Genomic DNA, 14,443 nt, shown 5'->3' with positions numbered 1-14,443 from the left:
AATTTGCACGAGTCAAATCCAAAGTTTAGCAGTACTCCAACCTTCATCTTATACGGCAAGCCACACAGCCTTTGCAGTTGCAATAGAATTCTTTGAGTACATCACAATTAGAGGAAGAAAAAGTGTGGTAGGCCCTTTGAGAGAGAGCACTATGTAGTTAATTGCCAAAACAATTTATAGAGCCGATTGTACTTGGCTACACATGAATGAGGAGAGCGGCCTGGAAAAATTAGTATTTGGCCTTTAAATTGTCTGACGCGCCTGGTTGTCTCCCCCGACATGCAATTGGAATGTTGACTTAGTTGCTCTGCTCCCATGTTGCCTTCGTGCCCACAGCCAAATTTGTCAGGCACGTCACGAGCCTACAGGTCTTCAGCAAAAGATGCACTCCAATGCCTACTCCTGATCTGACACCCTACGCATAGCACCCAGAGGCTGTGGTACCAAACATGTAGTCTCACAACCTTGTGTCTCCCCCACCCATGGTAAGCATGTGATATGCTCAAAGATTGGCAACAACTCTACATAAGTCATCACCGTGGATCAAGATAGGCATCTTTGTGCGGATGTTGCAAAGCAAAGCGCGCCCAGCACCAGGTCATGCCTGCCATCAGCTATGTCATGTTTGCCTTTTATGGCATAAAATAGGCATGTGTGTAGACCCACTACGCGTGTAGCACAATGTTGCTTGCTGCTCAGCCAAGAACATATAGCTTTGCAGCTCTTGCTGACTGATAACATGAGGCCTCATCCAAGGTATGCCATTGCGAAGAGCTAACCTAGATGGGGCCTCACTACTGTGTACAAAGCTGTCAATGTACGCACCTTTGGCACCTAGGCTCTCAAGAAGCTGCCACATTGCTGGCGTAGATGTTAGGCCCACAGATGCTTCAATGGAAACCTAAACAAAGTTGGGGGCCTCACACAACTTTGTCAACGATTGATGTTCCTCATAGCTTCGTACCAAGTCTCAAAGCTGCCATAAGTTGGATTTGCACACCCATGTTGTTTCTTCGACTAGGAAATTCTTCCACTTCACATTGAACTCCAGCTTGTGGCGTTGGTAATATTTTCCCGCTTGTTTAAACTCCCTTTTGTCCAAGATGACTCTACCTCCTTGGTCAAATGTGCTCACTCCTACTTTTTCTGCTCTAGGTCTTCTTCATCCGCCTCATACCTCTTGAGGAGAGTAACATATAACACCTGATTGATTGGTATTCAGGGTGGGATCTTCAAGTGGTGAACAATATGTCCCAAGGTGGATTTATACTTCTTAGTGATTTCAATGCTTACAGACACCGACAACCACTAGGTTACAGTAAGTGAGACCTGGGAATGCCACTAGGCTCTCGATGATCGATCGACGGGTTGAGGGCCGACAGTGCGACCACGGCTATTGCCGCTCGGCATGCATTGTTCGACGCACCAACCAAGGTCGTACTGATAGAAACCTATTCCCACTGACGTATTACTATCTAACACTAACTTAACCCCGATGGTGGGGAAAACATAGGGAGGTACTGAAAGAAATAATATAACGCCGAGAGGGAGTTGATGAGCATACCAGTAGCGGTAGGCGTGGGCGATGTCTGATTCGATAGTAATGGAACGCAAGCAACAAGTAGGTTCGCTGGGGCACGGGTAGGCGTAACAACGCGAGTAGGACGGTGGCGCTAGTAGGCGCAACAGCAGGTGTAGCAAAGGGCGCGGCAATGGTTGCAGCATTGGGAGTAGCAATGGGCACGACACCAAGGCGCAGTGGCACAACAGCGCCATGGTATGGCAGTCGCAAGGTGCAGCGGCAGCAGGATGTGGCACGGGCAGGGCACAACGGTGGGAAGGCGCGACGGCGCGGGGAACTAGAAGGGGGAGGGCGTGGCAGCGTGGCAGACTGGAAGCGACAGGGCGTGCTGGCATGAAGAAATCATAGCGGCAGGGCAGGCAGCCTAGCAACTGGGCGTGCGGCGGGGTAGCTGGACTAGAGGTAGGGTGTGGAGGTGTGGCGGAGTGAAAACGGCAGGCCACGGCAGCACAATGGAACCATAGTGGCAAGGCAGGCACCTGGCGGCCTTGGCAAGCGCTCAAGCGGCCGGAATAGCAACCTAGGCGATAGGGCGGCGGCTTGGCAACTAGGCAGCTACGCGGGCCCAGCTTGACTGGCTTTTGGTGAGCAACCTCACGGCTCGTCGAGGCAGCCTGGTGGTGGGGCGGTCACGCAGGTTGCTTGGGCGGCCAGGCGGCACGGCCTGGTAACCGAGCACCCAAGCGGTCAGCCGAGGGTGTGCTCAATCGATGCAACGGTGCTCGCGCGTGTGACGGCCACGAGTGTGAATGGCAATGCCACGAGCTGGGCAATCGTGACCGTGCGCAGCGGCTGTGTGGGCTGGATGCCCACGAATGCAAGTAGTGGCGCACATGGCTGGGCAAGAGCAAGCGGGTTCGCTTGCTGCACAAGGGGCGACGACAGGTAGCCCTGGGTGAGTTGGCATTGGCGGTGCCGGCTGCAGCGGCCGTCAGATCAGGCTTCTTAAAACATAGGTGGCATTTTCATAATTTCATAGAAAACTAAAAAAACAGGAAAAGTCCTTCAAAAATCATAATTTTTCAAAATTCTCTTCTTCCCTCTTCCTTTGGGTGCCCCCCAATTATAGGGGTAAATATGGGCTTTCCCCTTAGAAATAAAGGGGATAAAGCCCACTTAAAGGGTCCAAGGGCCCTCTAATAGGAGAAAGACCCACGTGCAACGAGTAGGTCCACACATTGGCCGAAACACTATTGGGTGTTGTGCCTTGGTTCAGCAATGGAAAACACATTCCATGGATGCAGAAGCGTGTCGATCAATTCACAATTAATCTTCAAAATAAAACATTGAAAGTACCTTTTAGGAAACTCGTTCCACCCTTGACTTTGCCGCTTCGAGATCGTTCTAAAGCCGTTCACGCGTCCGGCCTCTAGAAGTATCCATATGATCTCTCGGCGCTTGAATCTCCATGTCTTCTTCTTCAACTCTTCTTGAAAATCTAAAAGATCTCCTCACCATGAAGACACTCTTCCTTGGATGAGGGGAGAAGAGAGTGGAGAAAGGGAGAGGGCCCCTCAAATCAGGCTTGCATGGGTGCTTAAAATGAGACGCCTTTCCCTCTTTATATTTTACTTAAAGTTTTTCTCAAAAATCCTACAATGTAAAATATATCCACCAATGCCCTTATGACCTTGTACATGTGACCCTCTAGGCCGATGTATTATTCTAGTCAATAACTTCAGTGACCCAATAATATTTATTGACCAACCTTATTAATTAACTATATCAACATATAGATTAATTAAATAAAGATCGATTCAACCAAATCAATAGGTTAAGTTTCCAACCCGTGGGGTGCCAAGCTACACCTCGTGCTCTAGAAGATATCGAGTAGTCTCGAACTCTCTCATGGAACCTTTACCGTCATCGGTTACTGTATATGTATAATCCATCCTCCGCACGAGACTCTTAAACGACTTAGGGTATGGTTTATCGTCAAATCCTAATCCGTCATTCGATTAGTACTGATGCGTAACGGGGATCATTGGAGAACACCTTCTCCAATATCCTCACAATGCTGGCCAAGGATTTTTCTGCATCGACTTCCTTGAGTCAATCTCCTCTTATTCCGAGGGCTAATAATCCCGTCTTGATCACTCAATCATCTCCGTAAGCTTGTTACTACATCTGATTTGTAACTTATTAGAAAACCAAGATTAGAGGCTTCTAATTCATAGTCAAAACCTAGTTGTCCACTCACGAGATGTCCTTGGTGTCTTAGGTCAGTGAATCAGTTATACAACCATGACTTCAATCAACCTGATTGATGTTTAGGTATAATACCATTCAGGGATTTGTACGGATCACTTCAATGAACTCTTTCTCCAAAGAGCGCCCATTTTCTTTCCTTAGTGTCTCACACTAATAGCTACAGGGTCAGCTATACTTATCGTATAAGTACGATCAGCTGATGTTATTCTATCCGGATAATTTAATGTTTGTCTTGACTATCCACCGAATAGGAATATTTAAGATACATGTTTAAAGACTAACGATCATTGTATTATGATCTCATCATAATTCACTAAGTCATTGTATGTATTCATGGATTTCATTATAAACATCACACAGAATAATAATGAGCCCAAATATTTTATTCAATGAACTTAAATAAACATGGTAGTGTGATGGGCTTGACGGCCACATAATATCCATCAAACATATGTGAGCAAACAAACACAAACACATAGGCAGTCGAAATAAAAGTCCTACTAAGCAAGGAAAATATAAGGAAAGATAACGTCAAACCTATGTGGCCTGTTGACGAGGTCGAGTACTTTGAAGGCCGGGTCTCACGCGTCAACCCCGACGGAGTGGTTGAGACCAACTTTGAAGATGGATGGTCTCCCATCATATTCTCATCATAGCAATCCTTTCTCTTTTCTCCCTCTAGCTGATGTTGGATTCTAATGCTTTGAATAAAGGATATAAAACCATTTTCTATGCAGTTGATATTGATTCCAGATTCATCTCTAAACAAATCAAATATTGTATACCTTGTGAGGAAGTTTTACACCCTTGAATTGCTCTCGTTCATATTTTTCTAAAGCTATTTTTCTATCCAATCTCTAGAAGTATCCACACAATCAAGGTGCTCTTGGATCTCCACTTCCTCTTCTTCAACACTTCTTCAAGATTTTGTAGATATTCTCGCCATGAAGATACCCTTGTTAGTTAATGGCAAAAATGAGAAGGAAGCAAGGGCAACACCCAGATTTTTCTGGCTTGGATGCCTAAAATGGGTGCCCTTCCTTGTTGAAACTTAACTTAATTTTTTTATTAAAATCTGGTAAGTATATACTCGCCCATGTCCCTATAATCCTATCTTTGAGACCCTCTATGTCCATGTATCATTCTAATTAACAAATTTCATGGAAGATAACAATTCTTAGCCAACCTTATTAATTTATAATATAAACATATATATAAATTAACTACGGATTGATCTAACCGAATTGATAAGTTAAGTTTCCCCCATGTGTGGTACCTGATGGAAATATATGTGGCTGGCAAGCCAATTACACATTCTACATCTCGTTCGATGTTTATTGGCAGAACATATTCATTATAGTGCACGTGTGATGCTTATAATGAAGTCCATGAATACATGATCGGACTTAGTGAATTATGATGAGATCGTAATACGAATTAGTCTTTACGCATGTGTTCTAAACATTCCTATTCAAAGGATGCGCAAGAAGGACATTGAATTACCCAGATATAATAGCACTATCTAGCCTCACTCATATGATGAGTATGGCCGTTCCATAGCCGTTAGTGTGGAGACATTAAGGATAGATAGTGGGTGCTCTTTAATAGAAAGACTTCACTGAATTGATTCATACGAATCCCTGAATGGTATTTCAGTCAGGTTGATTAGGGTTCAAAAGTTGACCATACCCGAAGTCATCCAAGGAGCGTCAAATGGATGAGGGATTATACGTACATGGTAGTTGATGATGAACAGGTTCCATGAGTGAGTCGATATACACTCCTTTGTATCTTCTAGAACATGAGGTGTAGCTTGGCAACTCACGTGTTGGAGACTCGACCCATCGATTAGGTTAAATCAATCCGACATTAATTAATCTATATGATGATATAGTTAATAAATTTGGAAGGCCAATAAAGGTTATTGGGCCACTAGAGTCGTTAACTAAACTAATACATGGGCCTATAGGGTCACACGCAAATGGTCTTTTGAACCTCAGAAGATATACTTAAGTTTTGGGGTTTTTTTATGAAAAATATCCACTTAGTATAAATAGGGGAAGGCCCTGAACAAAATTCACCCAGGCCAGAATTGTTCAGGGGCTTTCCCCTTCTTCTCCCCTCGTCCAACACCCCTCTCCATGCCCGGTGTGATCGGAATGGCGTAATGACGATGGTGGATGTAGAAAGGGGCTCGTCAATGAGAAGGAGATTCAACGTGCCGAGGATCATGTGTATACATCTAGAGGCTGCACATTTGAGTAGCTCAACTCGGCTCACTCCAGGATCCAAGAAATCATGGATGTGATCAGTGTAAAGGTACTTTGTTCCATGGTTTTAATGATGTTGTTTTGATTCCGTTCAAGGCTTCCGCTACAGAATGTTTTGATTTGTTCATCCATCCAAGGCCTCTAGAACCCAACAGTACCAACGTACACCTTGTGCTCAAGAAGATAAACATTACTGTTTGAAACTCTCTCATGGAACTTTAATTGTCATCGGTTACCATATATGTCTAATCATTCATCCATGTGGGACTCCCAAAATGATGGATGCTATGGTCAATCAGCAGACCTCAATCCATCATTTGGTTCGTAGTAATGCATAGTAGCGATAATTAGAGAATGCCTTCTCCAATATCCTCACTACCCTGGCTAGGGATTTAGTTGCATCATCTTTCTTGATTTAATCTTTCTCCTATACATAGTACGGAAGATCCCATTTGGGCCAATCAATCACCTATATGCGCTTGTAACTATATCTAGGTGAAGGTTTGTTTGAATCACACGATTAGAGACTCGTAAGCAAACGTCAAACATAATCGTCCATCATTGACATGAATCAACCTGATTGATGTTTTGTATAATATCATTCAGGGATTTACACAAATCCATTTAATTAACTCTTTCTCCAAATATCACCCACATATGTTCTTAGTATCTCCACACTAACAGCCTTAATATTAGTCATACTTATCATATAAGTAGGATCAGATAGCGATATTTCATTTCAATAATTAAATTATACATTCAATAATAAGAATACATGTTGAAAGACTAATGATTATTGTACTGTGGTCCCATCATAATTCACCAGGAAATCGCAGTTACTCATTCATTTCATTAGAAACATCACACGAGAATAATTTTAGTCCCCGTTTCTTCCTTTTAATTGTACAATTTTCGTCTCTTAAAATAAAGGTACGGAGGTTCATGTATAGACTTGGGTAGATATTAGTAACTAAACTCATTTGGAATTTAGTGTCATATAACTCTGTCCGTACGTCTATGCACTTTTGTATGGAGTCCAGATCATTAATTGTTGGTCGATGTCATTAAGGACCACCCCCTGTTGTTGCACATTTTCCTCCACTCACACAGTGTCTTGCGTCTTTGGAACAGCTTTCGCTTCATCAATTTCAGGAGCGTACTTCCGAATATTTTTAGTGGGGCACCTCTACCTTGATTTTCAGGAGGATAATTCTCAGGATTTTCTTTATTAGTATCTGCTCAATTCCACCACATCAAGTCATCTCTGAAACAATCAGTTCAGAAGTGCTTGTTTTTGCAAAGATGATCTCTTACTAAACCATCATGTCATTAAACTTGTGGAGATTTAGTTCATAGTTTAGCAATGTGATACCCTTGATCTTGTCCCCCCAAGTAAATCAATCTTCATAATTACAACACAAGTATTTGAGTATGATTTAGAAGCTGTGGGGTCTGACCCTTATGACAAAACATTGCGGACTATATTGCCAAGGGAATTTACAAAGTTGATCGTGCTTGGTTGTGCACTCCCCCTGCCTGGATGAAACAGCCCTTGGCCTTCACATCAGCAACAGGGTGAAGGAACCATGCCTAACCCACCTGGTTGTATCCCTTGATTGGAGGCTGGAATGTCAATTCTAACGCTCTACTCTTTTAGCAATCATGTGCCCGCAGTCAATCTCTTTGGGCCTATCCCGCACCTGTGGGTATTTGGCAAAGGATGTGCTCCAATGCCTCCTAATCTGGCACCATCTGTACAACATATGGAGGTTGTGATATTAAGCAGAGTCTCCCTACCGCAAGTCAGTATAATGCCTGGTCATTTTGTACTCCATGCAAAGATCAGCATCAACTTTTTTTTAAGCCATAGCGTAGGACCAGTATGGGCATCACCTCCCAAAAATTACACATAAGGCCTGCGTGGTGACATTGTGTGGCCATAATTATAAACTATTGTGAAAGGAGCAAGCGTGTAGACCTACTATGTGTGCAGCATAATTTTGGTACCAACTAAGAGCAAGATGTCCCTTCCATGCAGAATGTTGTTTGGAGTGCGCCTAGATGGCATATAGCCGCTAGGCACAACACAACCAATGCATGGCCTTGCGCGGTCTCCAGGCTTCCATGCAGGTGCAGCAATGCTGATGTAGATGTTGGGCACGTGGCTATCATAATGGAAACCCAAATAGATTGGGATCTCACATCAATGGTTTGTCATTTCAAGATGGATAGGTTAAATGGTTCTGATTCAATCTGATGGTCGAATCAGACAGGGATGGGAAACAAATTATTAATTACAATTTATAATTAATAATTATAAATTAATTATAAACCAGAAGTCAACCTGCCTCCCGACGGGACACAAGAGATCAGAGAGGGAGATGGGCAACAAGACAGACGAGAGACAAGAGATCAGAGAAGGGGATGAGCAACAAGACAGACGAGAGACAAGAGATCAGAGAAGGGGATTAGAAACAAGACAGAAAATATGAGCAACAATGCAGACGAGAGACAAGACATCAGAGAAGGGATGAGCAACAAGACAGATGAGAGACAAGAGATCAGAGAAGGTGATGAGCAACAAGACAGACGAGAGACGAGATCAGAGAGGGAGATGAGAAACAAGACAGAAAAGATGAGCAACAACACAGACGAGAGACAAGAGATCAAAGAGAGAGATGAGAAATGACAAAGAAAGATGGAGGATGAGAGAGATAAAAAGGACAAAGCAATGAAAGAAATGAAAAGGAAAGAATCACCCTGGATTAGCACAACTGCTACGCTCGACAATATGCGCTGTGTGTGGGGCAGATGCTCTGCGGCCTGTGTAAAATGTATTCAAACAACACACTGTGCAACAAGAAACCTCGCACAGCAAGAGATCAAATCATCCTAACTGTTAGATAAAATAGTTTAATTAAGAGAGGGCTCTATTTTATTTTCACAGGCTTGAACATAGTCCACTTGATGGTTCGATCCACTATGTCGATCAACCCAGTGGACCAGAATATGTATCAATCAATCAAATTTCTATCGAATTGAACTTTGGTCAAGATTGATCAGCCACAGCTGTTGGATCATATGTTAGGAGCACACAACTCCACAAACAAATTCTAATATTTTGGACTATTTGGTTCATGTTCAGCCCATCTACGGCCACAAACCTTTAACCAAATGGGATCCTCCATGAAAAAGGCCCATCCATGTTAGATTTCAATCGTTAACAGTAGGAAGAATAAGATAAAGTAAGCCCTGAAATGGCTATCAATAATACAAAGATCAATGACGAAGATCGGACGGTAGAGGAGAATCAGAGATCATCCTTACTCGGTTCTTCCCCTAGCAGCTTGGCCAGGGAGCCATCCGCGTAAGCTTCAACCGTATCTGCATTCTCGGCAGAAGAACAGTGATTAAGAAGAATTTAAATCTAAAAAAATAATCAATAAGAAAATGAAGAAGCTTTATTAGAGAATTTACCATCAGAGCCACCAATATGTTTTCCATTGATGAAAACCTGAGGAACAGTTCGTTTCCCCACGACTTTGATCAGGGCCTGCTGTATATCATCTCCATCCTCTGAAGTTTACCATAATCCAAACTTATAATCAGATCATCATCATTATCTGGAATATAAAACAGAAAAACTCTTTCCCTTTTTGTTATATTTGTTCATTCTTTATTCTGTTATTGGGAGATAAAAATCTCCATCTCAATAAGCTCTGGAAATACCAATCACTTTGTTTGAGGTTTTTTTAAACTGAACCTCGGGATTCAAAAACAGCAGCATGAACTTCTTTTTGAAATTTGAATGAGTGAGTTTAAAATAATAACAAGATGGGATCTCCGATATTGTTTCGCAAATAGATTAGTTTTGGGAAGAAAGAACAACAGCATGATTAATTCCATTCCATACCAACCACTTTAATTTAAAAAGTTTTAAACATTACACCACCAATATCTTAATTTTGGGAAAAACTTCCCCAAGATCTTATACTTCGGGAAATACATTTTAATAGAAGTCTTTTGAAACTTGAAAGCTCTGGGTTCGGATACGATTGGGCAAAAATAATGATTTTAAGAAGAGATTTCCAAAATATCAAAAAATTTGGAAATAAAAACCACTCTAATTGTTTTTTTTTTTTTAAGAAATAACAGGGAGTAGTGGATTTTGGATATTATTGTGTAAATATATTTGGTCTGCAAAAAATCCCCACAAGATCTAACATCAAAATACGTACTATTATGGTTTTTTTTATTTGATAAAATAAAATCGTTGAAATCGGAAAAAAACAGAAAGACAAGGATAAAGGATATCATTGCTAAAATCTATTTTTTCGGAAAGAAAACTATCGGATCAAATATTTATGGAAATGACAACCATTTTTATTGCATGGTCAACGAAAATCAAATTCTTTCAGTTTAGAAATGAAAAATTAGCAGGGGGTTTTGGATTTGATTCAGCAAAAAGTATTTTCTATGGGAAATAACCATCGTTGGATCAAAAACCTAAAGATTTTTCAGCGATGTTTTTAGGTTATGGTAATCCCACTCTTCAAACATCGTAGAGAAAATTTCTAATAACGATGCAGATCCGAATGAGGTAGAGGGATTTAAAATCGGAGTGCAGAAATTCTCAAAAAAAACATTTGTATTTTTTTATTGGTATACGAGCGATTCAAAACATAATGGAGTTAGTCTCCAACCTGAATTCTTTCTTCTACTCGGCACTCTTTTGAAAAATAAGAAGTATAAATCCCAATTTATTCACATTTTATCAGATGAAACTTCTGAAGAAGCATAAAAGAAGGACGAAGATTGATCCATGCGTGGAAAATGAGCTAAGTTTTCGACCAAACCTCTCTCGTCCAGCTCAACAACGTAAGGCACCTTGCTCAACTCCTTGAAAACAGCTTTCGCTCTTCTGCAATACCTGAGAAATCAAAAGAAAAGAATCAATCACAAGTTCTCAACCAAATTACTCGCACAAATCTGTCATCTTGAATACCAGTAAACAGAGCTTTTAAAAATCGTAGGAATTACGATCACAAAAATAGACTTCATGAGATGAAATACGCGAGGAAAAAGTAAAATAAAGAATCAAATCCGTACGGGCAGTAAGACTTGGAGAAGATGACGATCTCGTGAGAAGCCACTGTCTTCTTAACGAACTTATCGACGGAAGACGAGGTTGCTGGCGAGATTAAAAACGCACATAGCGCCACAGTCAAGGCCACCAAAGCGCTCCTCCGCCAGCACATTGCCATCAGATCCGGCCTTTTACAGATCGGAGCAGATCCCTGAAAAGATTATACAAATCAACAATCTGACGACGATTCTTCGCAAGATCGATCAAAGCGAACAGAGAATGTACCTTCTTCTTCGTCGATTCTTCGCCGAGATTCGCCGCCAAGATTGAGGAAGTTTTGAAATGGAGGAGTTGACTAAGCCCAAATTTATAGATCGGTTTAGATCTGTTATGATATTCTCCACCCCCCGCTCTTATATTCCTCCCCAGTCAACGATATCCTCCTCGGATAGTCAACGTCTTCGCATTGACCAGTAAGATTTGAAAAGAACAAAAAATTTGCACAAAAAAACCACACAGCCTTGTTCTTTGTTCTGTTCTTTTTTATTTTCAAATTCGAACAAAATTCGCACATTCGCACAAATAAGAACAGAATTGGCATAAAGCGAACAAAAGAACCTCACATGGGTCTGTGCAATGTTCTGTTCGAATTCATTTTTTTTCTGGTCGGAAAACCGAACAGAACGAACAATTCACACAAATTCGCACAAAAAGAACCGAACGATTACGTTGAAGGACAGATGATGAATGACGGGCCCAGACTGAACAGCCGTTCGCACTTTGTCTCCACCGTCATCTGTAGGCATTTCGTCATCGTCACCGAGAGCCGTTGTTTCTTCAGGTATTCAGACTCTGCTGCTGTTGGGGCTATTTCCTCATATGTCCCCTCTCGTTCCCTCCTAATTCTCTTTGCTTCTCCATCATCTCGTCTGCCCATCTATTTCCATCATCTTGGATAGACGACTGATGACTAATGATGGAACTGTCTTAGTCCAGATAGCCGTCCACCGTTGTGGGGAATGACAGATGACATATTGGCACGGAACGGATGATGATCTGTAATACAGCCTCCAATCCTAGTTTGGACAGTTTTCCATCACATAGACTGTCATTTCATACTAATAGACGACAGGTGGACTCAACGGGACGGTACGGGCCGCACTGCTGCCACCTTTGGTGTCTAACTGATCATCTGACTACCTCTCTCGTTCCCTCTTTTGCTCCGCCTCGTAAACTCGCGCCTTTGGTTTTGACGAAGGCGATAAGCGTGACTTTAGGAGCGAGGAGCAAAAGCGACTTTAGGAGCCGACCTATGCGGCGAGCTGATCTGCTTCTATCCAAGAGGAAACCCTCTCAGTTTTGGTGCAGGTCACATGATCTACAGTTCGGCCTTCACAATTCTCTCTTTCAATCTCTGTCACCGAGTCCGCCCATAATTTCCATCATTTCCCGTTATCGCAGATGGATGACTCATGACAACTGACAGAACTGTCTTCAACCAGTCAGCCATCCTCTGGTTTGGACGACGACGGGTGATAGATTGGGACGAAACAGATGATGATCCGTCATGTGGTCTCCAATCCTACTTTGGAGAATTGTCTATCACAAAGTCTGTTCGAAGTAGGATTGGGCCGCGAACAGACTGAATGGAACGGTACAGCACGGGAGGGTATGAAGGCTTTAGGACGGATGACGGTAAGGGATGGGCCATCATCCGTCATCTACCTTATAGACCCTTGAGACTTTAATTTGGGTCCCTAAAATTGTTAGAATCTTTCAGGGTAAACGCTAATTTTGGTTGTCTTGCTCTTAATATTTGTAATTTATAGCAATTAATTGGGGTCGGTAGAAAGTTGATGGATGGCAGTTGGTTGATGGTTAGAGGGTAGGACCCGGTGCTTGTCAACTGTCTGCCAACCGTCAGTGGCACCAACCCTTACTGAAGTATAATTTATATGGCTAGCTGACGATAAAGTTGATGTTTGTGGGGCTTATCATTGACATTGAAATTGTCAGAGTACTATGGACGGAGAGAGAGGGGGCCAGAAAGAGAGCAAGAGAGAGAGAGAGAGAGAAAGCAAAGGAGGAGGAAGAGAGAGAGAGAGAGAGAGCAAGGAGCGAGCAAGAGAGAGAGGGAGAGGGAGACAAAGAGCAAGCAAAATGAGAACCAGAGAGAAAGAGATAGAGAGAGAGATAGAGAGAGAGAGAGAGGGAAAGAGATCAAAGAAGGAGACAGAGAAAAAGAGGGGAGAGAGACAGAGAGAGAGCAAAGAGGGAGCCATAGAGAGAAAAAAAGAGGGAGGTAGAGAGAGGGAGCGGGCGAGCGAACGAGTGCAAAGAGGAAACTAGAAAGGGAGCAAAGAGGAAGCCAATGAGAGTGAAAGGGAGAGAGAGAGAGAGAGAAAGAGAGAGCAAAAAGGGAACCAATGAGAAAGAGGAGAGAGAGAGCAAAGAGTAAGCCAACGAGAAAGAGAGGGAGAGAGAGAGAGAGCGAAGAGGGAAAGAGCCAAGACCAAGCCAATGAGAGAGGGAGAGAGCCAGAGCAAAGAGGGAGCCCATGAGAGAGAAAGGGAGAGAGAGAGAGCAAAGAGGGAGCCAATGAGAGAGAAAGGGAGAGAGAAAGAGAGCAAAGAGGGAGCCTATGAGAGAGAAAAGGAGAGAGAGAGCAAAGAGGGAGCCAATGAGAGAGAAAGGGAGAGAGAAAGAGAGCAAAGAGGGAGCGGATGAGAGAGAAAGAGAGAGAGAGAGGGAAAAGAGGGAGAGAAAGAGAGAGAGAGAGAGAGAGAGAGAGAGCAAAGAGGGAGCCAATGAGAGAGAAAGGAAGACAGAAAGAGCAAAGAGGGAGCCAATGAGAAAGAGAGGGAGAGAGAGAGGGAGCAAAGAGGGAGCCAATGAGAGAGAAAGGAAGACAGAAAGAGCAAAGAGGGAGCCAATGAGAAAGAGAGGGAGAGAGAGAGGGAGCAAAGAGGGAGCCAATGAGAGAGAAAGGAAGACAGAAAGAGCAAAGAGGGAGTCAATGAGGAAGAGAGGGAGAGAGAGAGAGAGAGAGAGAGAGAGAGAGCAAAGAGGGAGCCAATGAGAGAGAGAGAGAGAGGAAGAGAGGAGTAAAAAGGGTGCCAATGAGAGAGAGAGAGACGAAGAGAGAAAGAGCAAAGAGGGAGCCAATGAGAGAGAAAGGAAGAGGGAGAGAGAGAGAGAAAGAAAGAGCAAAGAGGGAGCCAATGAGAGAGAAAGGAAGAGGGAGAGAGAGAGAGAAAGAAAGAGCAAAGAAGGAGCCAATGAGAGAGAAAGGAA

General features: G+C 42.8%; 1 protein-coding gene across 1 annotated transcript; it reads right to left on the bottom strand.

Annotated features, from left to right (window-relative positions):
* Nucleotides 1-9,228: 9,228 nt before the first annotated feature.
* On the bottom strand, nucleotides 9,229-11,589 carry LOC144709787 (Glutaredoxin family protein). The gene is made up of 5 exons (XM_078583432.1): nucleotides 11,435-11,589; nucleotides 11,173-11,360; nucleotides 10,920-10,993; nucleotides 9,541-9,639; nucleotides 9,229-9,447 (listed from the first exon to the last, which is right to left on the bottom strand). Exons 2-5 carry the CDS (start codon nucleotides 11,325-11,327, stop codon nucleotides 9,374-9,376), a joined length of 402 nt encoding a protein of 133 aa, XP_078439558.1. The 5' UTR covers nucleotides 11,328-11,360; nucleotides 11,435-11,589; the 3' UTR covers nucleotides 9,229-9,373.
* Nucleotides 11,590-14,443: the final 2,854 nt, after the last annotated feature.

This window comes from Wolffia australiana, chromosome 11 (genome assembly GCF_029677425.1).
Source record: "Wolffia australiana isolate 7733 chromosome 11, ASM2967742v1".
NCBI lineage: Eukaryota > Viridiplantae > Streptophyta > Magnoliopsida > Alismatales > Araceae > Wolffia > Wolffia australiana.
The sequence above is the reverse complement of the archived record's forward strand: the minus strand, read 5'-3'. Positions and strand labels throughout refer to the sequence as shown.